At 42.5% G+C, this 27,259-nt stretch overlaps 1 protein-coding gene across 1 annotated transcript in view; it reads right to left on the bottom strand.

Moving 5' to 3' along the window:
• The window catches only part of LOC309560465 (cytochrome P450 2C23-like), a 171,413-nt gene that overhangs the window by 130,039 nt on the left and 14,115 nt on the right, over positions 1-27,259 (bottom strand). Inside the window, exons 2-4 of the mRNA XM_082264098.1 lie at positions 19,249-19,411; positions 15,931-16,080; positions 9,507-9,667 (exon numbers count right to left, since the gene is read on the bottom strand). Coding sequence (XP_082120224.1) covers positions 9,507-9,667; positions 15,931-16,080; positions 19,249-19,411 — 474 coding nt within the window. The remainder of the gene's footprint in view (positions 1-9,506; positions 9,668-15,930; positions 16,081-19,248; positions 19,412-27,259) is intronic.

Here is a 27,259-nt window from a genome sequence, read left to right on the forward strand (position 1 = left end):
CAGGTACAATGGTAAATCTTCCTGGAGGTAGCCTTCCAAGCCTTCAGCAAGGTAGGAATGACAGTATCCGAGAGACCTCTGTCTCTCAACACCTGGCTTTCAACAGCCACGCCATTAATACCAGAGACTGTAGAGCAGGATGAAAGATCAGCCCCCTGAGACAGTAGATCTTCTCTCAGAGGAAGCTGCCATGGAGGCTCGACGACCATCTGTACGAGATCTGCATACCAAGACCGACGAGGCCAGTCTGGAGCCACCAGAAATTCCTGCACCTGTTCCGACGCCAACCTGCGAAGGAACCTAGATAACAGTTAAATTGGAGGGAAGGCATAAAATCAGCCGATACCGGTGCCAGGGCACCACCAACGCATCCGTGCTGTCCACCAGAGAAACGCAGGCCTTTTTGTTGAGACAGGACGTGAACAGATCCACGTCTGGAGTCCCCCACCGGGCACACAGGAGGCGAAATACCTCTGGATGCAGGGACCACTCCCCCTGATCCAAGGACTGATGACTTAGATAGTCCGCCTGCCAGTTTTCTACTCCCAGAATGTGAACTGGGGGGCCAAAACCTTGGTAAATACCCTGGGAGCCGAAGCTAGACCAAAGGGTAATGCCACAAACTGAAAATGGTCCTCTGCCACCGCAAAACAGAGGAACCGTTGATGACCCTCGTAGATAGGGATGTGCAGATACGCATACTTTAAGTTGATAGAGGCCAGAAAATCTCCTTGATTTAAAGACTCCACCACCGACCGGATGGGTTCCATCTGGAACTTCTGCACCCGCACATAGCGGTTCAGGGACTTGAGGTCCAGAATCAGACGCACCTTGCCCTCCTTTCTGGGCACCGTGAACAGGTTGGAATAGAACCCGCGAAACCTGTCCCGCTGAGGGGCTTGTATGACAACTCCTTGGGCAAGAAGATCTTGCATAGCCCCCTTGAGATCTCGTAAACGATCGGGAGACAGACAAGGATTTGATGGAAAGAACCTGTCTGCGGGGCGAGATCGAAACTTGATCTTGTACCCTGAGCGAATCAGTTTGTGAACTTATCTGTCCTGGATTTGGGACAACCAGGATTCCCGAAAGCAACGCAGACTTCCCCCCCACCCCTGAAACGGGTGAGGGCGTCCCTTCAGGCTGAGGAAGACTGGGCCGCCGCACCGGACTGACCGGCCTATGCTTCCTGGACCATGACTTCTTGTTACCGCTGGAGGCCTTGAAGGATTTACCTTTTTCCTGTGCCCCTGAGGCACGAAAGGACCCCCGATGAGCCTTGAAAAAAAGGACCCAGACGAGCGCGGGTTGATTTGCCTTTAGCGGTTTGGGGCAAAAGAGTACTCTTACCCCCGTGAGACCCTTGACCATTTCATCCAAGGGATTCCCAAAAAGCCGATCCCCTAAATAAGGGACATCAGGCACAGTCTTTTTGAAAGGCATGTTCAGCCGACCAGCTCTTCAACCAAACCATGTGGCGGAGTGTGACCCCAACCGCAGATAACCTTGCGACCAGAGGAGCCTCGTCCAGGGCCGCGTCACACAGGTATACCAAGGCCTGAGTCATTTGGTCCACCAGGTGAAGAACAGTCGGAGGGATCGACTCCGCCACCAAGTTGCGCCTAAGCACCTTGAACCATTCCGTAACCGTCTGTGAAACCATCACAGAGGCGAACACCAGCTTGAGCAGAGAACCCGCCACTATATATATGTAGCGGGAAAGCGTCTCCTTACGCCTATCCATCGGGTCTCTGAACACCAGAGAATCCTCAATGGGCATTACTGTGGATTTATTCAACCTGGAAACAGTGTGGTCCACCTTAGGTGACACCGTCCAGCAATTGTTGACAGGGTCTGCAAAGGGATAGCGGTATTGAAACGGCTTAGGCACCGCCAGCATGTGCTTAATGCGACACCACTGTTTGTTCAGGATTTCGTGAAACTCCTCGGGGCAGGGGAAAACCTGACCCGACTTCTGGACTTTGCAGGACCCGAAGGAAACCTGCTTACCTGACTGGGCGGGCTCATCATCAATATGTAAAGTCTCCCTGACGGAATGAATAAGTGCTTCAACCAGAGCGCATTCCCGCGCCACAGCGGAGGAGGACTCCTCCTCCCCTTCTGAGTGTGAGGACTTGGACCCCTCAGGGGGGACATTGTCCGTGGCAACCAAATCAGGCTCTGAGTCAGAAGACTGAGAGGGCATTGGCCGTTTTTGAACAGTACTTTGAGACATAAGCAGATCAACCTTTGACGGCAAAGTCGCAAGAGCAGCAGATAAAGAGGCTATGGAAGTTGCTTCAGGTGATCCCAAAGCACAAACCAGGTCTGTAGGGAATTTGTTATCCTGGGACTCCATTTTTATGTGAAATAAAAATTTTGGACACTGGCCCTTTAAATCGGCGATTTCTGCAGTCCGCACCGCAAACCTGCACTGCCATCAGAGTCCCCCTTTAAATAGATAAAGAAACAGGAAAAACACAGTTTTGAGGAGAAATGCCTAAAAAACTGGAAGAAACAGCCCCCACAGTGTCAGAATGTAATGTTACCAGACCGCTCTCACGTTCTGCTGCAGGAAAAGGGAAGAAGCCAAAGGGAAGTGACCTCATCCACTAGAGGCCGATACAGTGCCCTGAGCCACTGAAAAATGGATGCCATTGAAGTCAATAGGGAAAAAGCACCAGCAAAATGGCTGCTGCCCTTACTAGGTGGCTGCCCACATCCAAGATGGCGCCGGAATCGGTGTAACTTTAAAAAACCCTACCCCGTGAAAATTCCCTACCCTCTTCACTTCCTGCGCACATACGTCATTGAATAGCTGAGCAGCTTCCCACTGCGCATGCTCACAGCTGCGGAGGGTAGGGAATTTCCATGGGGCAGTGTTTTTTAACGTTACACCGCGTCATATATCAGCTGTTGCCACGCATTCCACTGCGCATGCCCAGCCACTACATTAAATCATCTCTGCTCCAACCCTGAGATTTCCCTGCGGGCGGGCGTCATTCATCAGCAGGTGCGGCATCCCACATGATCTCGGCTCCGTGATTTATATTTTCATAGACCCGCCGCCGCTTTTACATTTTGGAGTTGAGATCAGGGAAGTCTGGCGGGTTGGAGCGGAGATGATTTAATGTTGGAGCAGAGATGATTTAATGTACGCGCGGCAACAGCTGATGCGGTGTAACGTTAAAAAACAGTACCCCGTGAAAATTCCCTACCCTCCGCAGCTGTGAGCATGCGCAGTGGGAAGCGGCTCAGCTGTTGAATGACGTACATGCACAGGAAGTGACGAGGGTAGGGAATTTTCACGGGTAGGGTTTTTTCACGGAACACTGGCGCCAAACACAGCAAAAAAATGGCTGCTGCCCTCACAGGGAGTCAGCCAGGCTGCCCTCACCCAAAATGGCGGCCAAAACGAACAGCGCCAATTTGTCAGGAACCCAGGACCTGGCCACCGCGGTAATCCACCAGGAGGACCCCCAGGACAAGGTAAAAAGCCCCCACATCCCCCATGTTGCGTTTACCGCAGAGCGCCCCCCTAAGGGGGCAGGGACTGTCCAGGGGGGACATTACATGGACCGCATGTTCTGACATCCCCATGGAGTGGGCCCACTTAACCCCCCCTCAGATGATTGTCCCAGGGACAAGGCGGGTAGTATCACTCACCATACCACGGACCGTGGGCTCCGCTCCGATACGGCCAAAGGGGGGACGCTGCAACACAGGGCGTTCCAGATTTGAGACGTCCCGGCGAAGAAAGGTTCTCCGCAGGCTCATCCCCATCCACAGGGGCACCGTCATGGCGAGGCCTGGACGGACCACAACCTGCACACACTCGCTGTTCAGGCTGGGACACCATAAGGATCTAGATTATCCAGTGCGAGGCCCAGCCCGTCTGTCGCTTGTAGTTCTCCAGGAGGATCCCCTTGACTAACTAGCGATAGTGAGTGAGGAAAGTAAAACCAAAATTTTTTTTCAAAGAAAAAGAAAAAACTGAGACAGGAGTCCCAGCTGGGAAACCTAGTCCTACGCCCGAGCTAGGCAGCAAGAAACTGAAGAGCAGCACTGAGTGGCTAAGGGTAATGTCTGAGGGACAGACCCCTAAAGGTGTGTCTTTGTGTAAAGCTTTTTGCAAAGTCTTTTCACTGCCTAGCCTGCTCCTGTAGAGGGCGCCATTACCCAATGATGAAGGACATCTGAACGGGCTGCCACTGTCAGAGGACGTAAGAGAAATACAGTATTACCATGATTAACAAATGAACATAGATCAAGAGAATCTATATTCCCCTAAAATACAAATGCAAGATCATTGTTAAATGGTCCAAAAATTTGTAGATGTAACTTGTTTTGCTTCTTTTGTTTATATTTATAGTATTATCATTGATATAAGAGTTATATCTCTATTCTATATATGTCAAACCTTTTTTATGTCTAATTCATATTTTATGAAAATGTTGAGTTCTATTTATAAACAGTATGTTCATTCTGAAATCACGATGCTTCTTTATATTCTAGGTATAATTGTACTTAGCACAGTGGCTTAAGCTTTAGCACTCTTAGCTAGCAGCACTTAGGTCATGAGTTCAAATTCCACATATGCTACCACCACCCTAGAATTGCAATGGCAAATACATATGTGCTTTGGCGAACGCATAAGTGCCATCAGTGAGAGATAAAGTTTATTACGCTGATGGGAAATATGCTTTCACCCACACACATATCCTTTTCGCCATTGAAACATTTAGGGAGGTGGTAGCATAGGTGGTATTTTAACCCATGACCTGCCTGTTGATAGATCAGAGCGCTAACCACTAAGCCACTGTGTTGATCCGGTTTATACCTAGAAAATACAGTAGTACCATGATAAAAGCATAAACATATATAACCAGAAGTCAACATTCTAATACAATTATATTTAGACATTAACAATTATTTATTATATAATAGAGACCTCAGAGCCTGGTTTGGATTGAGGGGACCCCCACGCTGACTTTTTTTTCTGATCAAATTCATGTTGTTACACCCACTTGTGGCAGGCAGAATAACTCCACTTCACAAAGCTACTTAGAGTTTCCTGGACACAATTAAGAGCTACCCCTAACTTTTTAAATGTTACTGAAGTGGATTTGTATTTTTAAAACATAAGTTGCAAAGCAAAGAAGGATTAGAAGTACACAAATAGGACACAAATCGGTAATGGGCTGTGACATTTGAGCCCAAAAAAAAAAACTAAGTTTGGAAACTGTCTGCCGAACGAATGTCAAATTGAAAATAATATGAATATCAGCAAAAAAAGCAAAACAAGTCACATCTATTAATATGTGACAATTTAGCAATGATCTTGCATTTGTATTTAAGGGGAATATAGATTCTCTTGATCTATGTTCATTCGTTAATCATGGTACTACTGTATATTCTAAGCATAGTTGTGCTCATCTCAATGGCTTCAATGGGTTCGTATCCCAAGCATGGTATCACCTGAATAAATTTTAACCACTTTACCTCTGGCCACTGTGCCTCTACTGCGGCACAGTGGCTCGTTATCGTCCAGCGACGTAGACCTACGTCGCTGGACTCCTCCCCCTGTCGTTGAGGAATCTAGTTTGGAGATCCGCCCGCCTGTGTAAACAGAGCGGGTGGATCTCCTAAGTGACAGGGAGTGACAGATCGGAGTGTTCAGCATAGCTGAACATCCGATCTGTCCCTGACTCACTCAGTCACCTCCCCCCCCCACACGTTAGTAAGCACCAGGCATACATTAACCCCTCCCTCTCCAATAAAATTAACCCCTTCCCTGCCAGTGTCATTTTTACAGTAACAGTGCATATATATAGCACTGATTACTGCAGTAATGTCACTGGTAACCCCAAAGTGTCAAAAATGTCAGTCAAGGGTCCGATCTGTCCGCCGCAAATGTCGCAGTCCCGCAAAAAAAATTGCAGATCGCCGCCATTACTCGTTAAAAAAAAAAACACCAAAAATGACAGAAATCTTTCCCTTAGTTAGTAAACGTAATAACTTTTGCGCAAACCAATCAAAATATGCTTATTGTGATTTTTTTTACCAAACATAGGTAGCAGAAAACAAATTGGCCAAAAATTTTTAAAAAATTTGATTTTTACATATTTTTTGGGAGGAATTTCATGTAAAAAAATGTTAAAAATATTGTTATTTTTTCAAAATAAACGCTCTTATTTTGTTTATAGCGCAAAAAGTAAAAATCGCACAGGTGATCAAATACCACCAAAAGAAAGCTCTATTGGTGGGAAAAGAAGGACGTAAATTTCGTTTGGGTACGGCATCGCACAACCGCGCAATTGTCAGTTAAAGTCGCACAGCGCCGAATCGCAAAAAGTGGCCTGGACGTAAGACAGCAAAATCCTCCGGTGGTAAAGTGGTTACAGCAGAATATGCTAAAAATAGGTGAACACCTAATTGCCACTGCCACATCAGCATGGTTGTTTCCATAATTTGCATGCTCAATTGCATGCAATTTTATGTTATTTAGCAAAAATATTATTGTGTCGAAATAAAATAATCAAACACTTGTGAACACGCAGAGTGTTAGCATGGTTGGGATTTGAACTCATGACCAAAGTGCTTTTCGTTCATGAGTGCAGACCACTAAGCCATTGTTATTAACATAACAGATATGTAACTGTAAATGATAAATAGATGTAACCTCATGGAATAGCAGACATTTCTCTGTAATAATCCTTCAGAACAGCATTCGTTAGCAAAAGAAGAAAACAAACTATGCACAATAACTGCAATATAAATATATAGTCACACATGAGGTAGAGCACACCCCATATTTATTGGCATACATGTAAACACATGATCATAGCTAAATACTGCAGTGCACTTTCAGGCTAAGTTCACATGTAGGGGTTTTGGGGCGTTTTTCTGCTCTAGGATCAGCTCAAAAAACACCCAAAAAGACATATTCAATATTCATTTCAATGGCACCTGTTCACATCTGAGCGTTTTGACGTTTTAAGCAAAACACCCAACGCTCAAAAAAGTACATGAGCTTCTTTTTGGGCAGATTACACGCCTGCACAAAAACGCCTGAAAAAACGCCCGAAAAAACACCTGTAAATAGCAACACCAAGATGTGAACGTAGCCTTATATAAGAAACTCGTTGGCAATTGCCAGTTATGAAACCGTGACTATGCCGATTTGGAATTCACTAATGCATATTCACCTATTTGTACTCACTTTTCGTTCACATATTCACCTAGTTGAGGTCTCAATTGTTTTAATTGGGAGTAATTAAATGTAGAATGACTATTTCTTCTCCTTATTCCTAGTGAATTAGGCCCTCAACGTCAGTGTCAGTGTGTTTTAGGCAGGATACAAAAAAGAAAAATGTGCACTATTGTTTCTGAGCTGTACTAAGGGTACAAACAACAACATACACAAATGTGGTATTCCCTGCAATCGTCAGAAGCAGGAGAAATTATTTTAGGTTGTTCTTTGGTGGTAGCAAGAAATATACAGTTGAATTTAAAATAAATGTTTTTTTTTTTCTATTTTGGGCAAGTTTTCCCTAGATAAAAAAAATAAAAAATCAGATATTCATTACCATTTACCACCAAATAAAAACCCAAATTGTCCTGAAAATAAAAACAAGGTATATTTCACCTGGTTGCACAAAGTATTGCGATGATATGTACAGTTTTACTAACACATGTCAAAGTTGCAAAATTGGGCTTAGGCATTAGGATTTGTTTTACCCTTAGGCTGGAAGGGGTTAATCTTACTGAGAGCCTGTCAGATCTTCACAGTGATCCAGTTGGGTTCTGCAAGCAAGTGTGTTCTAGAGGAAGAAGAGCAGTATATAGGGACTGTATATAGGAAGTTGTTCCTGAAGTTGTTATTGAAGTCAATGGGCATCCCATAACCTCCCATTCTTATCCAAGTTATTACTCCCAATAAATAACAAAAACAAAGTCATGGACTGTTCTCAATCTCAAGTGTGCCTGTAAAAATTCAGTGTGCCTGGCTGTGCAGAGTGGGGGATCCCAGTCTACTTGCAGCACCTTAGGGGGTATGCTACACCTCTCTTCCTGGCCATAATTAAGCTGAGACTGGACTGAGGGGGGGGAGAGGAGAAGCGCTTGTAGGCAGGTGTAGTCTACTTTTTCCACTACAGGTGGAGCTGTTCAACAGCTACACTGTTGTTGGAGAGGAAGTCAAGAGGAACAAGGTTCTTTTAATGTTTCCTGGGCCATTGGATGCTGCCCCCATGTGACTCTGGCAGCCATCTTGGGTCAGGCAGAACCTATGTCAGGTACTGGTTTCCAAGCTGGCTGCACATTTTGCATGTTGATAGAGTAGGGACAGGTACCCTGCCTGTTAGGGACAGTACTGGTGGTAAGGGATAGGTTTCTGATGAGAAAGGGTTGCAACTTCTTGCACCGCATCCCACTTGGGCACAAGATGGCTAAGCTGCATTTCTGCTCTGTTGACAGATGCTCTCGTCACATTACTGGAAACCATGAGTGCACCCGTTTTGGAAGCCTTCCCACTGGGTTTGTTGTGAATTGTCGCTGAGCTATTTCAATAAAAGTTTTCCATTGCATCTGACTGGGTGAATTATTTCCGCCACACCATGCTGCACCCCACCTACATACTGTGTTGCTGCAGGAAGAGGAAGGTGAAACTGTCAATGGCTGTAGCCATAGCCCCCCCGCTACCCAGCAAGAGGAGAGCAGGACCCAACGATTGGCTGAAACTGCATCCCAGTTAAAGAAAAGCCCACCCTGAACTCATAGCTGGGGGGGTACAAAGACTTATGGGGATGTAGTCTACGGGGGGTGTGATGCTTAATCAGGAAAAGACTGAGTGGGACTACAAGTCCTGGTGTGACTGTATGACTGGGTACGAGGGGAAAGCCTGCACTGCTGGAACACAGTTTGAGGTAGAACAGAGAGAAGAGGTGCTGTGTGTGTGCAGAAGTTAAGTCGGACTGGCATAGAGCCTAAAGAAATACTGCTGCACCTACCCCTAGAGACTGCGGTTGCTGTGGTGACTGCCTTATGTGAGTGTTGTGGATCGTGTGTGTGAGGTGGTACCCACAGGACTGTGGAAGGAGGACTATGCACTGTAGTTTCTGGGAGACTGTTTCATTAGATTTTCATAGGTGTTTCAAAAAAATTGTTTACCAGAACCCTTAAAATTTCATCCAGACCTGCTATTTGAATGGAATCCCAGGCATATTGAATAGGTTTAATTACAATAGGTATGCCTTTTTCTGAAAGAAAACCACATTCATAGAGTTTAATTCCTTCAGAAAAAAAATTTCCAGCCTGCCCCTCATTGAATTTTTCTTGCCACTATGATCAAAAATGAACAGCAATTTGATCCCAGTAATGATTAGAAAATTGAACGAATATTCTGATAATGAAAATGTTTGAACTATATTCTACTGGAGTATAGCCAGCTTATACCTGGTCCTTATCTCTGGACATAAAGCAACAATAATAATAGATTTTCTCACCTGGCCCCAGAAAGATGAAAGGATATGAAAAGCTTCACGTGACTTCTGTAGAATTTCCATCCACTCTTTGTTATTGTAGTCAAAGCGAGTCCCCAATAATATATTAGCAAGGATATTAGAGGAGGCACAGATCAAGGTGGTGCTGGGTTCAAATGGCTCCTCTAAATACATGAAAGTACAAGGATATTGTGGTTTATGTCTGCTGTATCTGTAAACATTAGGGATGATCGAACGGTTCGGGTCGACCATCGGTTCGACCCGAACATTGACTGTTCGAGGTTCGGCCGAATTTAGAACTTTTTGCTAAAAAAGTTCGGAATTCGGCAACCAGAACCGACCAAAATGCAATGGGACAGGAAATGGGCTTTAAAAGCCCATGATTGGACCAGAACCATTAGCAAAAGCCAATTGAGGGGGCAGGAGAATGCTAGGAATGTGATTGGAGTGACTAGGGGGTCCAGAGGCCAATCATTAGTGAATACGCCCCCCAGTATATAAGATAGCCCCACCAAATTTCTAGCATTTTAATACAGGGACATAGAAGAGAGTGGAAGCAGTTCTGTTACTTCTGCTTCAAAAGTGTCATTTAGCAATTATTAGTGTGAGGAAAGGGATATCTAGTGTAGTTAGGGTGCTATTTTCCACTATAGTTAGCTTAAAAAATCTAGTTTCTGTAGGGAAAGTGTTAAGTGCCGGGGTGACCATAGTGTAGTGTAGGGTTAACTGACACTGACTGCTATGGCAGGGTGACCAAACCCTTCCATTTCAGGGTGACCACTATAGAGAAAAGATCGTTTCTCTTATGTGACTTACAGAGCAGAGATATGGCTTCTCTCCGGTCAGCCTGCTTTTTGCTGCAGGCGTTTATTGGGCTTTTTTGAGGACATGTTTGGAGTCAGGCATGACATCTGAACTTGTGTATAGGGGTATATATATAGACACACATGTATGTATATATACACCTACACATATATAGGTGTGAAAAGAGCAGAACACTATGCTTGCGCTAATGAAATAATTAACAGGCATATGGCTCCGCTCCTATCACACCTATATGTGTGTATGTGTATAAAACATATAAGTGTGTGTGAAATGAAATTAAAACAGCGCTAGCATTTCATATAGAAATTGCTGATGAACATATAAATAATTATTAATAAAAATTCTAGTTAAATACATACAATAAAGTGCAAAGTGATCAATAGAAATATAAAAAGGAAACCAGCGGTAAAATGCAACAAATTTTCATAAAATAGTCATTGAATATTGATGTGACCAAATAAAGTGCTCAGGTGCAGAAACCGACCGATCAAACAGTGCTCAAGTGAGTGGCCCGACCCTCCAGGTTCCCCACTCACCACAGATATGTATCTCAAACGCTTGATAGGATCATGTATGGTTTAGGCAACCCAGCTTTTAGTGAGAATGGTTCCAGGGAAGGAAATGCCTTAATATAGGATCACTCCAACAGGTCTCCGTTGTTCCCGGATAAAAGAAAAAAGGGGGGACCAATAGTGTAATATGTTTTTGACTGATTTATTCCCCCAAACAATACAAATTATACTTACAAAATAAAAAGCAAAAACTCGCATTGGATGTGGATCAAACAAGCATAAGGAACGCCGCTATCGGCGTGTGTTCCACTGAAATCCAGGAAGTAAAACCAGATGTGACGATGCGTACCCGCGTGCCGGAAATTACGTCAACGCGTTTCACCCGTCTAGTGGGCGTTTTCAAAGACATCCGGTTTTACTTCCTGGATTTCAGTGGAACGCACGCCGATAGCGGCGTTCCTTATGCTTGTTTGATCCACATCCAATGCGAGTTTTTGCTTTTTATTTTGTAAGTATAATTTGTATGCTTTGGGGGAATAAATCAGTCAAAAACATATTACACTATTGGTCCCCCCTTTTTTCTTTTATCCAGGAACAACGGAGACCTGTTGGAGTGATCCTATATTAAGGCATTTCCTTCCCTGGAACCATTCTCACTAAAAGCTGGGTTGCCTAAACCATACATGATCCTATCAAGCATTTGAGATACATATCTGTGGTGAGTGGGGAACCTGGAGGGTCGGGCCACTCACTTGAGCACTGTTTGATCGGTCGGTTTCTGCACCTGAGCACTTTATTTGATCACATCAATATTCAAGGACTATTTTATGAAAATTTGTTGCATTTTACCGCTGGTTTCCTTTTTATATTTATATTGATCACTTTGCACTTTATTGTATGTATTTAACTAGAATTTTTATTAATAATTATATGTTCACCAGCAATTTCTATATGAAATGCTAGCGCTGTTTTAATTTCATTTCACATTTTTTCCAAGATTAACTTGGATGCACAGCAGCTGCATTAATTTAATTTTGCACACAGGATTGAGTTATTTTATATTTATATTGATCACTTTGCACTTTATTGTACGTATTTAAATCAAATTTTTATTGATAATTGTTTGCAATATATATATTTACATTCATATATTCACCAGCAATATTGTTTAAAACAGCGCTAACATTTTATATAGATGTATAATTTTACTTCACATTCTTTCCAAGACCAACTTGGATGCACAGCAGCTGCATTAATTTAATTTATACACAGAATTGTTATTTTAACACTAGCAGCGCGGGTTTTAATTTTATTTATTTCATATAAGTGTGTATATATACCCCTTATACAGAAGTTCAGATGTTTTGCCTGCCTCCAAAGACCCACAAAAAATGCCCAAAAAAAACGCCTGCGCCAAAAAAAAAAAACGCCCAGGTGTGTTATTGCAGGCGTTTTTTTTGGGCATTTTTTGTGGGTCTTTGGAGGCAGGCAAAACATCTGAACTTCTGTACAGGGGTATATATACACACACACACTTATATGTATATATATACACATACACATATATAGGTGTGAAAGGAGAGAAGCCATATGGGTGTTAATTATTTCATTAGCGCAAGTATAGTGTTCTGCTACTTTCACACCTATATATGTGTATGTGTATATATACATGTAAGTGTGTGTGTATATATACCCCTACACAGAAGTTCTGATGTTATGCCTGCCTCCAATAACCCCCCAAAAATGCCCAAAAAAATGCTTGCTACAAAACCGGCAAGATGTGAAAATAGCGGAGCCATATCCCTGTTCTATAAGTGACCTAATAGAAGAAATCTTTTTTTTTCTGGTTCTGGACATGCTACAGAGCTGAAACTTCACAGGTACACTTTTAGACCCCCCCAGACACTAAATCCAGTATTATATTTTTTCAATATTTTTTTCAATAATTGGCCCTCTATCAAAAATGACAAATTTTAAGAACTTTTTTTTGTGTGATTAATAGTCTCTGAGGCATGACCCAGAACCCTAGGCACTTTTTAGGGGCATTTATTGGGTTTTAGGGCTTCAAAATGGGGTTTTTTGATTACCGAAGTTCGGTTCCCATTGATTTTAATGGGGTTCTGAAATCCGGGCCGAACTTTTTGGAAGTTCTGGTGTTCTGGTCGAACCAAACTTTTGAAAAGTTCGATCATCCCTAGTAAACATCTCTGACAACTGTTCAGTAAAACATGTTCTTTGTGGTATACAGCCTTGGTCTGGTTGGTAAATGGTAGAGCTCAATGTGTACATACAAGACCAGATTCAGTAATATCCACTTCCAGCAACTTATAGTAGTCACGTTCAACTCGACTTGTTCTGGACAATGTTGAAGATGTAGATGGTAGTTTACCATGCCATTTCTTCAGTACCAATGCGTTTTAGAAATATACCCCAGCATTTATATGCACAGCTTAATCCAATCACCAGATTCAAGATGAATGTTCAGATGTTGATTACCCTGACATGCATTGGAACTGAACAAATGGATTGATGAAGCTACAAAATATCTTCAACATAGCAAAACAAGTCCAGTTGAATGTGCCTAAATACTACAGGCTATTTCATGATCTGCATAAATGAGAACTTTCACAAACATCCTCCTTCAGTGCCTGACAGTTAACAGTATATCCATTTTCAGACATTAGGATTTAGAAGGAGCATTCAAAGCGTGGGCCTGAAGTCTTCACTTCCATGGACTCCACTTGTTAACTTAAACTGGCAAGAGATGGATCAAAATTTGACCGATTAAGCAGGGACCAGCTGGATTTCGATCCTTATACGGCTGTTCGTGCTCAACAGAAGTCGATCCAACAATGCTGAACAATTGGTTGAACTAGATGGATTGGTTAAACTGGATGGACTTGTTTATTTTTTCAACCAGGCCAACTATGAACCTATCTATGTAATGTTAAAAAAACTTCTGTTGATCAGCAAATGCAGCCAGTGGACTGATCGTGTATTCTAACAGCAGATGGGTCCAACTGTCAGAATATAATGAATGGCACAGCAGTGAGGACTCCTCCATCCACCATGCTTGCGTGGATGGGGTAATCTGTTTACTTAGTTTTTTTTTCGATCAGTCACCTACAGAGATGTATAGTAACGAAGTAAAACTACTTAAGTACTGTACTTAAGTACCGAAATGCAGTATCTGTACTTTCCTAGAGTAGAATTTTTTTCTCCTACTTCTACTTTTACTTCACTACATTTTTTCGATGATTTTGATACTTCTACTCAAGTATTTTTTTTTTTGTGCTGCATAGTTACTCGTTACTTTAAAAAAAATTACCACTGCCAGAACAGTAGATGGCAGGTTGCATAAAGCTCAAAAAAATGTGTATAATGTCATTTGTAAATCAGCGCATACGAAAATAAAGGCTGTGTATAATAAAAGCTGCTATACCAAATCTTTCCAATAAAAAGAAAATATGAAAAACAAATAAATGGTGCTACAGCGCTTAAAGTGCATCAAGAAACTACTAACAAACACAGGTTAATCATTTGAATAAATCATTTGAAATAATAAAAACAATATGATGTTCATACTTTTGACTTCTTTCTTTAATAACTACATAACACAGTACTTGTACTTCTACTTTCAGTACTTGAGTAGAATTTTTTTTTCAAAACTACTGGTACTTTTTACTTTTAGTACTTAAGTAGCAAATTTTTTGAAAAAACTACTTGCAATACTTAAGTAAAAAAAATGTTGAATACTTTAGTACTTCTACTTAAGTAACTTTTTCTGCGAGCACTTCCACTTCTACTCAAGTAATTTTTTGATTGAGCACTTGTACTTTTACTCAAGTAGAAATTTCGAGTACTTTATACAAGTCTGGTCACCTATGGTCAGCCATACTGTAGTGCTGTCATTAGGCATGTGGGTGTGAATGATATATTAAAGGTCCATTAGAGATCTATTGTACATTCAGGAAATATAATTTACCCTTAAACAGAACAAAAAAAGTGGGGGGACAGCACTACTGAGGTCATCCAATTGGTTAAGGTGGTTCTGAAGTGGCACCCACCTGGAACAGAGACCACTTTAAAATTATGTAGCAATAAAGCTTTATAGCGCAGTCTATGTAACTGGAGAACTGACCCGGTCATTTAATAATAGTTACAGCAGGGTAAAAGGTTGTTTTCCTTAAATTTTCATTTATTTAATGGAATCACCCTTAATATGCTAAATAAAAACTTTTATTGAAAGCTCGCCCCCTACTCATATATTGTATACTCACCTTCACTGCTCTCCCCAGCTGCTCTGTTCATCTGTCACAGCCATGGGTCTAATCCCCATGTAAGCAATGTACCGTATTTACCAGTTTCGGAGTTTACAGTGTTAATGACTTGATCCTATCTCTCACATGACAATGTTCAGGCCTGGCAATTGGCTGTTCAGTCCTGAGCACTGCATTCTGGGAGAAATGCTTCTCCATACCTAAGTCAAACATAAGGCCCGTGGGCCAAATCTGGCCTGGCAGGCCATTTTATGTGGCCCCCCACGTCACAGCAGTTGGCAGCAGAGAGGAGGACAGAATTCCTCCATCAAATCTCCTACACCCCTGGGCAGCCGTGGAGAGGCTCTTCTCTGCCTCCACCTTGGCTCAGCAGTCGGCAGCTGAGAGGAGGACAGAACACCTCCTGTAGATTCTGTGCCTCTGGGTAGCTGCAGCACCCTCTCATCTCTGCCTCCCCTGGTCTCAGCATTCAGCTGATTCCAGCCCTCCTCTGGTTCCTCCTCTAGACCAGCTTCTTCCCAACAGCAGCACATGGGCTGCACTGTAATGTAAGGGAGGGTGGGGGAAGTCTTGACTTCTGAAGGTGGGGGGAGATCCTGAAATCTGATGTAAGGGGGGAGGTGGGGTACTCTGGACATCTATTCCTGCAGATTCAACTAGCCCTTTGAGGGGAACCATAAAGCTAATGTAGATAGCAGTGAACCTGCTTTATGCCATTTATATAACATTTTGATAAAACACTGTTGTTTTCATATCAGGGTATAGAACAACGAAAACGTGAAGGGGGCAGAAAGGGTATTTTATGCTTACCTTTTAAATTTCTGAAGTGTTCCACAATTGTATGTGCTTCCTCCAGTATAGGGTCTTCTAATTTTTTCTTGCCCATTCCAAAATCTTTAAGAGTGTGGAGGGAAAACTGTCTCAGCTGTCTCCATGCATCTCCATTAGTGAATGATAAGCCTAAACAACAATAACATAATACTAATAAAAATGTGTTAGGAACATCATCAGTAAAAAACAGTCCTATTATAAAACAAATCTATTAACTTTTGCTCCTCTCCTTCTGGAAATGCCGATTGCATGGCTGTCATGTTGATACTGGGGCTTTAAAGCTCCACTCCAGGCTGCTGTTAAATTTATTCAAAATAAATATTAAGCAGCACTCCAAAACACTAGCGTTTCAAAATTCATTTATTTATGGAAGGAAGCATCCCACAGTTCCTCTATGTAGACAGAAACAGACTTTCAGCTACAAAGCGCCATACACATCTTCATAAAAACAGGGAGGAGATCCAAGTAAAAAGTACAGCAATTAGCGGACATCAATAGACATAGATAGATACCAGAAATAACTTTCAGAAAGTATGCAGACATTCAGGATCAGGTGCAGGTGGGAATCGCAATATTTCAAGGTAGAGACAGCCCCAGCCTGGGACCACAACAAACGCAGTAACTTTGAGAACAGGAGATGATTGTGGAACATCCATTTCCTGATATCCCCTGTGGGCAATGAACTCAGAAGCAACATGTATTATGGCACATCCAGTTTCATGGCTTTCATCCCTCATCTGCTGGAGCCAGGGAAGCAGCACAATTTGTGATTAATTAACTGCATTGGAGGGCAGGGGAGAAATTGGAGGCCTAATGTCTCCATAGTCGCTAATGTCTCCATAATATCCTAATGACCCCTAATGTCCCTATAAGGAATACCTGCCCAATGCTATCACATAGTGGGCTTGTTAGCTCTCTTGTGATAGCAAAAAAGTTAAATGAAAACATGTAAGAAAAAAAGAAAATGTAAAGAAATGATAAAAAAATAAACGAAAATAATAAAAAAAAAAAATGAAAAGCACCCTTGTCCCTCCCTTCCATACATGTGACTGCAAAGTGGTAAATAGGTCCCACACGTGTATGTAGCCAGTGACTGCGCCACACATGTGAGAAGCCACTGTGACCTTCAGAGTTGGAGCAATAATTCTAGGGCCATAAATCATGGTTAACTCTAAACGGATAACTTGTAAAAGTAAGTTTTAGCTACCATAGTTTTTCACCATCTAATGGGTGCATGCAGCATTAGGTCTTACCATGTTTGGTATCTATTTGACACAACCCCATCTTTTATATTTCATCAAAAAGTTGGTATTATTTTGTGTTTGCAGTAAAAAAATTTTTATTGTAATTTTTCCTTAAAATATGCATTTGATAAACATCTGTGCAAATATTGTGCAACATAATTTTATTTCTTTAGATTGTAATAAATTACGATTTTTAAAGATGCATATAAAACAATCAGTCCACTTTTTTTTTTTTTAAAGGATAGAAACATTACAAATTTGATATATCAAACTTTAAAATATTATTAAAAATATTGTTCATATCACACAGTCTCTTTAGGCATCATTTCATAGCAATAACAACAATGTAGGTCCCAACATGTTTCGCCCAAATAGGCTTTTTCAGGGTAAATGCCGCTAACAGCTTTCAGACTGTATGAGGATATATGCAAAACAATAATTAATAAAATTGTAACAGACACACATCAAAATAACTTTATACCTGTGAACAATAATGGTTAAGGCTTACCTGACCATTCAAAAGGACTTATTTTAGACACTGGAACAATACAACTATATATTCAATGTTGTTAATTATCATGGGTAGTGTTAGGGAGTCCTAGCCAGTAATTTTCCCAGGTATAAAGTTATTTTGATGTGTGTTTGTTACTGTTTTATTAATTATTGATTTTTATATATCTTTATGCAATCTGAAATCTGCATTGTTCCTGAAGAAGCCTATCTGGGTGAAACATGTTTTGAATGGCATCCTTGTTACCGCTATGAAATAATGACTAAAGAGAGCGTGTGATATTAACAGTGTTTTTATTAATATTTAAAAGGTTGATAAATCAATAAAATTGAAATTATTTATCTTTTCAAAATAAAGTCTATATATGCACCTTTAAAATCATGTATTTTCTTGCAATCTAAAGAAAAAACTGTCTGCAATTTGGAATGTGGAGCTTACACATTTGCACACGTATTAACCACCTATATAATCGTGCAACATAAAAAATTGCAACTGCCACCATTTTATTTTAGAGGCCGTCTACTTTAAATATAATTTCTGAGGGTTTTAGGTAATCTACATGCAAAAAATACAGATTTTTACATGTGTGTAAAAATAAAAATGTAAAAATTGCCTGGATGTAAAGTAGTTAAAGATTTTAAAATTCCTGCATAGTTCCAATAGAAATCAAAAGTTGCAGATGCCCACAGCATCAGCTTTTTGTTGCCCTATAGAGGAGCTCACTGAGCCAACCCCCACCCAATCAAAAAGAGTTGAGGTTATCATGTAGGTGTGCTGAAGTGTTTTTTTATACTTCAGCAGACACTCCCTTAATGCCAGTCTTTCGAACTATATCAGTATTTTCAGATGACCTAGCCCTATTCTTTCTTTCCTTGTAAGGGGTAATGTGTCCCATCACCTTGTCTTCGGTGTTGAACTGAACTTTATTTTCCTAAACATTTATGCAAACGTGTTATGAATGTAATGTTGTCATAGAAAAAAATATTGATATTATATAAAAACCTAACTCTGAGTGGTTCATCTGTTTTCTAGTAATTTTTAGCACTAACCCCAGTCCTTCAGAATATTCCTTACAGGGCATTTGTGACATAATTCCATTAAGGTTTTCCAGATTGTGCTAAGTACTATTTATGATAATGCTAGAACTTTCACAACCACCTTCCTGGGTTATCCATGGTTATTTGCTTTCTTATCCAACTTGGGTCTGGTTTCTAGCAATGGGGTTTTAAGCGAGAAAGCCTTTTTTCAAGGGATTTTCAGCTTAGTTTGTGGGTTTAAATTTAGTTTAAATTTAAATCTAAATGTTTCTGTCACTGACTTACATATTTTGGAGAAATAAGGAGGGCAGACCACATTATCACTCCAGTAGGAATTTATACATATAGGCTTAGTGAACAACAATTTAAAGCTACCAAAAAGTCCACTTTAAATGCCAGAATAAAATTTACAGCCAATTAGCATATCGTAGAATCCTCTAAGAGAGCTTCAATGCAAAACATTCAAATTGAATCAGAAAGTATCTTTAAAGGTATTGCTTCTCACCTTCAAACTTGAAGAGACGGTCAAAACTGGGTATGGATCCTCGATTCAGAAAAGCATCACCAGAATCAGAAAACACTTCCTTTAGGGTTTGATAGCCAGTAATAACAATAGTAGGCGTTGAACCAAAGTAAACAGTGCAGACGGGGCCATACTTTTTGGATATCTGTAGATGAAGTAAAAACATTTTTATTTGATTATTTGGGAATGTAAATTTTGCATTCTGCCCCTTATTAAAAAAGGTCCTATATCAATAGAATATCTTTATTTTGAATAGTAGTGTATCCCTAGACAAAAATTGCACATACAGGGAAGGGTTAGAGCCTTCATCTTTATTTTTTTTTTTTTGCTTTGTCCCATTGGGGAGATTTACCCCTCTATTTCTGGTAGTGATCATTTTCACCAAGAAAGAAAGTGAGGAGAAATCCAAAATAATATAGCTGCCCTAAGAACAAGATGTGATGGGAAATCTTTCATTGGAAATCTGTTCTGGGGATAGCTGTATATGAGGGGAGTACACAGACAGCAAACTAAATAAATAAATACATGGACAGACGTTTTAACCCTTCTGTTCTCCATCCAGTGGTGGAACTAATGCTATAGCAGTCCATGTGGTTGCTTTGGGACCTGGGGCAAGTAAGGGCCCAGTAAGGGGACCAGGCCCCTCCAGAATGGAAGCACCTTTTTATTGTTCATTCCCTATTCCACATTGCCTCATCCTGTACGCTATGTTGTATGTTCCATAATCCACATCACCTCATTCTGTACACTACAGTATGTTGTATGTTCCCTATTCCCTACTGCCTCATTTTGTACACTAGGTTGTACGCTGCCTAATCCACAATGCCTCATTCTATACACTATGTTGCATATTCCCTGTTCTACACTGCCTCATTCTGTGCACAATGTTATATCTTTCCTATTCCACACTGCCTCATTCTGTATACTATGTTGTACGTTGCTCAATCCACAATGACTCATTCTGTTCGCTATGTTGTACGTTGCCTAATCCACAATGCCTCATTCTGTACACTATGTTGTACGTTGCCTAATCCACTATGCCTCATTCTGTATGCTTTGGTGTTCATTGGCTAATCCATATTGTCTCATTCTGTACACTATGTTATTCGTTGCCTAATTCACAATGCCCCATTCTGTACACTATGTTGTTTTTTGCCTAATCCACAATGTCTCATTCTGTACGCTATGGTTTTCATTACCTAATCCACAATGCCCCATTCTGTACACTATGTTGCATATACCCTATTACACACTGCCTCATTTTTTAGACCATGTTGTATTTTCCCTCTTCCACACTGCCTTATTCTGTACAGTATGTTTTACATTCCCTTTTCCACATCCCCCCTGTTCACTATATCATACATTCCCTATTCCACACTACCTCATCCTGTTCACTATATCGTATGTTCCGTATTCCATACCTCTTTGTTCCTTTACACTGTGCTGTACATTTCTTGTTCCACAATGCCCTGTTCCCTAGGCTGTTATACACATTTCCTATTCCATACCATCCCATTCTGTAGGCTGTACCGTACATTCCTTATTCCACCCTGCAACATTCTGGTTAAAAACTTTTTATTTGGTATAAAATGGTGGTACAAGTAAATATAACACATTAAGAAAAAAGCATTGTAGATGGGGGTAGAAAGTAGAAACGTAGAGTACAAATGAACAAAGGAAATGTGGAGCTGGGTTGTTTAACCAACATAGTAAAGAAAAATCATAGTATAAGCATAATAGTGATAAATACTGAAATTATCATATACATATTGGCGTACAAAATGAGCCATGTAAGATCAGACATTAACCACTTCTGGATCAGAAGGTTTTATGCTCTTAATGACCAGGCCATTTTTTTCTGATTCGGCACTACATTATTTTACTGGACAATTGCGCGGTCATGTGGCACTATACCCAAATAAAATTGACATCCTTTTTTTGATCACCTCTGCGATTTTTATTTTTTGTGCTATAAACAAAAAAAGTGACAATTCTAAAAAAAAACTATATTTTTCACATTCTGCTATATAACATTCCCAATAAAAAAAAAAATGTTAAAGTCAAAATTTTCTCATAATTTTAGGCCAATTTTTATTCTGCTACATATTTTTGGTAAAATAAATCTCAATAAGGGTATTTTGAATGGTTTGAAGTTATCACGTCTACAAACTAGGGGAAAGATTTATGTAATTTTTATTTATTTTAATTTTTTTTAGTAATGGCGGTGATCAGCGATTTTTAGTGGGACTGCGACATTTCAGCGAACAGATCGGACCCCTCAGGGCCGGCCTTTGGGGTGTGCGAGCCATGCGGCCGCACAGGGCACCGTGTGGCCATCACAGCTTGCAGAAGATCAGGCCGCACAGCGGGAGGTGAGCGGCCGCCGCTTACCTCCCGCTGTGCGGCTGTGCCTCGGTCACCCGTACTGATGCAGTGAGGCGAGCTGTGTATCACACACAGCTCAGCCTCCGCTCCAATCCTTCCACGCTGATGATCTCTCCTCCCTCCCTGCACTGACGCCAGAGGAGAGATCGACAGCTCCTCCTCGCCCCGCCCCTTCTCCTCCTCCTCCTCCTTTTTAAAGAAAAAAAAAGCGTAAGGTGAGTGAGGACTCTCTCCTTTAAAAAATGTAAGGGGGGGCTTTTTGTGGGGAGCTCTGTGTGAGGGGGGTCTGTGATGTAAGGGGCTCCGTGGGGGGCTCCATGGGGGGGGGTCTGATGTAAGGGGGCTTTGTGTGTGGGGTCTGTGATGTAAGGGGGGCTCTCTGATGTGGGGGGGGCTCCATGGGGGGTCTGATGTAAGGGGGCTTTGTGTGGGGGTCTGTGATGTAAGGGGGGCTCTCTGATGTGGGGGGCTCTGTGCAGGGGGGGGCTCTGATGTAAGGGGGCTTTGTGTGGGGGTCTGTGATGTAAGGGGGGCTCTCTGATGTGGGGGGCTCTGTGTGGGGGGGGCTCTGATGTAAGGGGGCTTTGTGTGGGGGGTCTGTGATGTGGGGGGCTCCACGGGGGGGGGGGGGTCTGATTTAAGGGGGCTTTGTGTGGGGGGTCTGTGATGTAAGGGGGGCTCTCTGATGTGGGGGGGCTCTCTGATGTAAGGGGGCTTTGTGTGGGGGTCTGTGATGTAAGGGGGGCTTTGTGTGGGGGTCTCTGATGTGAGGGGGGCTTTGTGTGTGTAGGGGAGCTTTGTGTGTGGGGTCTCTGATGTAAGGGGGCTTTGTTTGGGGGGTTTCTGATGTAAGGGGGCTCTTGAGTGTGGGGTCTCTGATGTGAGGGGGGCTTTGTGTGGGGGGTCTCTGATGTGAGGGGGGCTTTGTGTGTGTGTAGGGGGTCTCTGATCTTAGGGGAGCTTTGTGTGGGGGTCTCTGATGTGAGGGGGTCTCTGTGTGTGGGGGGGTCTCTGATGTATGTGGGGGGGTCTCTGATGTAAGTGGGGCTTTGTGTGTGGGGTCTCTGATGTGAGGGGGTCTTTGTGTGGAGGGGTCTCTGAAGTGAGGGGGGCTTTGTGTGGGGGTCTCTGATGTGAGGGGGGCTCTGTATGGGGGGGGGCTCTCTGATGTAGGGGGCCTCTAAATTAAGGGGGGCTTTGTGTGGGGGGTCTCTGATGTAAAGGGGGCTCTGTGTGGGGGGTCTCTGATGTAAAGGGGGCTCTGTGTGGGGGTCTCTGATGTAAGGGGGGCTAAGTTATTAGTGATCATAAAAAAGAAAAGTCAAATAAAGTGCAAAAAAATGTGCAAGAAAATGCGTGCAAGGGGGGGGGGACGCCACAGGATTAGCTCGCACAGGGCGCCTGAACACCTAAGGCCGGCCCTGGGACCCCTAACTGACTTTTTTACATTTTTGGGGGGACCAGTGACATTACTACAGTAATCAGTGCTAAAAATATGCACTGTTACTATGTGTTACTTTAATAAGGACACTGGCAGGGAAAGGGTTAACTCAGGGGCGATCAAAGGGTTAAGTGTGAGCCTAGGGGAGTGTTTTCCAACTGTGAGGGGGATGGGCTTGTGGAATAAACACAGAGACCTGTCATCCTAGATAGGAGGATCACAGGTGCTCTGTGCTGATTCCTGAGAGAACAACGGTCTGCTGTGTTTACACATCCACGGAGAGTGATCGCGGGTTCCCAGTGGCAATCACGGTCACTGGCCCCATGAGTCAGCCTCCCTGCCCCCAGGATCGCTCCCGTGGATCGCCGTACAGGTACGGCGGTTCGTGCAGCTGAGCCAGCATGCCGCAGTATATCTGCGGCGGGCGGTTGGCAAGTGGTTAAATGAACATCAGAATTGTCTAACTTGTTATCTTAAAGTTGAAATAACACATCAGAATGATTGAACCAGGGATCCTATTTTTTGTTACACAAGTGCATAGTGTTATATAAAGTGTGGAATATTTTTTCCATGAGATTAATAGTGTTTATTGTCGTTTTCAGTTGGGTGGTCAGAACTGAAGGGGATTTCCAAAGGAAGGCGATAAGCCAGTATATGGCTACACTCATGGTGTGAATGAGTCTCATGTGAGGGATAGAAACCCCTAAGTAGGGATGGACCGAACTACCCCCTGTTCGGTTCACACCAGAACTTTCGAACAGCGCGAAAGTTCAGAACCGAATAACGAACCCCACTGAAGTCTATGGAACCCGAATTGGAAAAATTAAAAGTGCCCATTTAGAAGGCTTATATGCAAGTAATTGGGCATACAAAGGGTATGGGGTCTGGGTACTGCCCTGGGAGAGATGTATTAATGAAAAAAAAGTTTGTAAAAAATGTCATTTTTAAATGAGTAGTGATTTATTGTTGCTTAAAGTGAAGGCATCAAAATGGGAAATAACACAATTAAAAAAAAAAAGAAAAATTCAGTTTAATATAGTGCCTGTGGGATCCCCTTAGTCTACCTGTAAAGTGGCACATCTTTACTGTATAGTAGATGCTGCAGAAATAATTGCATTCATAAAGCCAAAAAAACTGACATTTTCCCTGCAAGTTTTCTTTATTTTGTAAACAACGGCTTGGGGGGCCAGTCTGAATGATGAGGTTACAATGTAGTGCACTGGGAACAAGATTAGAGATTTTTGGGATAAATTCTGGTGTCTCTTGCGCAAACTTTAGATAGAAGTAACAGGAAAGGAAAATTTGGTCTTTGGGTGTCTGTGGCGCCTTCACACCATAAGCCTATAGAGGTACTCTTGATGACAGCAAGAATTACCTTGCTGTCAAAAATTTAAATGATATGCACCTGTCAAACAGGTGTGGAAACATTTGTCTTTGGGTGTCTGTGGCGCCTTCACACCATAAGCCTATAGAGGTACTTTTGATGAAAGCAAGAATTGGCCTTTTGTCAAAATGTGGAAATTATATTCATCTGTCAAACAGGTGCAGCAAAGTTGGTCTTTGGGTGTCTGTGGCGCCTTCACACCATAAGCCTATAGAGGTACTCTTGATGACAGCAAGAATTACCTTGCTGTCAAAAATTTAAATGATATGCACCTGTCAAACAGGTGTGGAAACATTTGTCTTTGGGTGTCTGTGGCGCCTTCACACCATAAGCCTATAGAGGTACTTTTGATGAAAGCAAGAATTGGCCTTTTGTCAAAATGTGGAAATTATATTCATCTGTCAAACAGGTGCAGCAAAGTTGGTCTTTGGGTGTCTGTGGCGCCTTCACCATAACCCTATTGAGGTACTCTTGATAAAAGCAAAAATTGGCCTTGCTGTCCAGAATCTGGAACTGCCTCCTCCCAGCCACGTACTACTCCCAAGGGCTCTGGGGATGGAAAACCATTTGTTGAGGGTTGATGTGTGTCTTCCTTCGCTTCAATGCCTCTAAAACTGTCAGAATTCTCCTCCTCCCTCTCCTCTTGTGCGTTCAGTGGTGTAGGAAGAATAGTCTCTGCATAAAGCGGGACTTGAGAGGAAAGGAAGTCCTCCTCTTCCTCCCGCTGCTCTGCCTCGAGTGCCCTGGTCATAATGCCCCACAGAGTCTGCTCCAGCAGGAACACAACAGGGATTGTGTCACTGATGCATGCATTTTCACAGCTCACCGTCCTTGTGGCCTTTTCAAATGGTGACAGTACAGTGCATGCATCCTTTATCAGCAGACATTGGCGTGGGGAAAAAAAATACTCACCCAGGTACTCGTTGACGGCCCTCTGCTGCATGTGCAGCCACTGCTGTATTGACAAAATCGAGTTCCACCTGGTGGGTATGTCACAAATCAGCTGGTTTACAGGCAGGTGCAATTTCGACAGAATTTCAGCCAACTGAGCTCTGGCTGTGTATGACCGCCTGAAATGGCTACAGACTCTTCTGTAGCCTGCTTTAGCAGATCTTCCAACTCTGGGTACCTATTTAAGAAACGATGCACTATCAAATTGGGGACATGTGCCAGGCATGGTACATGTGTCAACTTTACCTGTCTAAGGGCGTACAGGAGGTTTGTGTCATTATCACACACCATCATTCCTAGCTCCAGCTGGTGTGGCATGGCGTGAACCACCTTTGGGCCTAGACCCTACAGAGCTGCAAGAATCTCTGCTCTGTGTGGTTCCTGTCCCCTAGACACACCAACTGAAGCACTGCATGGCACCTTTTAGCCTGAATCATTGGATAGCCCCTTGAACGCTTAGCGGGTACTTGTGGTTTGTAGGACAATTCAGCAGAGGAGGGCATGGAGGAGGAGGAGGGGGTAGAGCTGACAAATCTTACATCATCACCACTAGCTATATGGAGATGTGGTGGCACAACAAGCTTCAGCACTGAGTCCTGTCCTGCATCCTTCCGAATTGCAAGAAGAGTTACCCAGTGTGCTGTGAATGAAATAGAGCATCCCTGACCATGCTTGCTGGACCATGTTTCAGCAGTAATGTGGACTTTTAGCTGCCTGCCTTGCCCAACGATGCCACAACATTGCTTTCTACATGATGGTACAGAGCTGGAATGGTCTTACTTGAAACAAAATAGCGACTCGGAACCTGCCATTGTGGTACAGCACATTCTGCAAATTCACAGAATGGGGCAGAATCCACCAGATGGAAAGACAGAAGTGGTAAAGCCAGCAGCTTTGAGAAGCTTGCATTTAGACGCTGGGCATGTGGATGGCAGTGACTCATTTTTTTTTTGCTGCAGCAGATGGGGCAGAGAAATTTGCCAGCTATAGTCTACTGCAGGCGGTGTGCTACTGGCAGATGTGCTGCAAGGACCTGGGACACCCTGCGCTATACCCTCATCTCTGTGAGTGGAAGCTGCTGGGAGGTCACGAGGTATAGCGGGGGTAGACTGGGATGAGTAAGGAGGAGGAACATAATTGCATCCCTTTCGTGTGGCTTTCAGGCGCTTTTTGTGATGGGAGGGTAATTGTCTTTTCAAGCATGTGGTACCCAAATGGCTGGTGTTTTTGCTATGCTTAATGTGCTTGAGACATAGAAAAACTGGGATTCCTCCACTGGATCAACCACAATATGAAGGGAAATAACAAAAAATATCAATGTATTTCCATGAGCAAAAAGGAGGAGAAGAACTCCAAGATCGTCACAAGGGGACACACAGGTATTGAAAAGACTTTATTGAATAGAAAATTAACACCTCAATATTCCAATTAACACAAAATAACGACCTTCTCCTCACCAAAAAAAAAAACAATATTGTCAATTAAAAACCGGGATAGGGCAGCTGCTCATTCGTTACCCACCACAATCAGGCAATCATCCAAAGCATATAAATACTGATAAGCAGTTCCATCACAGGGCTATGTATGGCCTCAGAAAAAAATTATATCTCAAGGAAGGAAGTGTCGGTGATCGGTGCGTTCGGGGATTCTCTGGCATTTATATCCATATGGTGATCATTGGAAATATATACTGAGTTGTATACATACACCAGGAGAGGGGTACTTTTGCGAACTGGTGTCCTATTAAGGGAGAGTCCAGTGAATGAAAGCACGAGAGTATCAGAGGAAAACTTATATATTCAAAAGCTAATGTATATCAGTATTTGGTGAGT

The sequence above is a fragment of the Pelophylax lessonae genome, assembly GCF_965119305.1.
Source record: "Pelophylax lessonae genome assembly, chromosome: 7".
In the NCBI taxonomy this organism is placed as follows: Eukaryota; Metazoa; Chordata; class Amphibia; order Anura; family Ranidae; genus Pelophylax; species Pelophylax lessonae.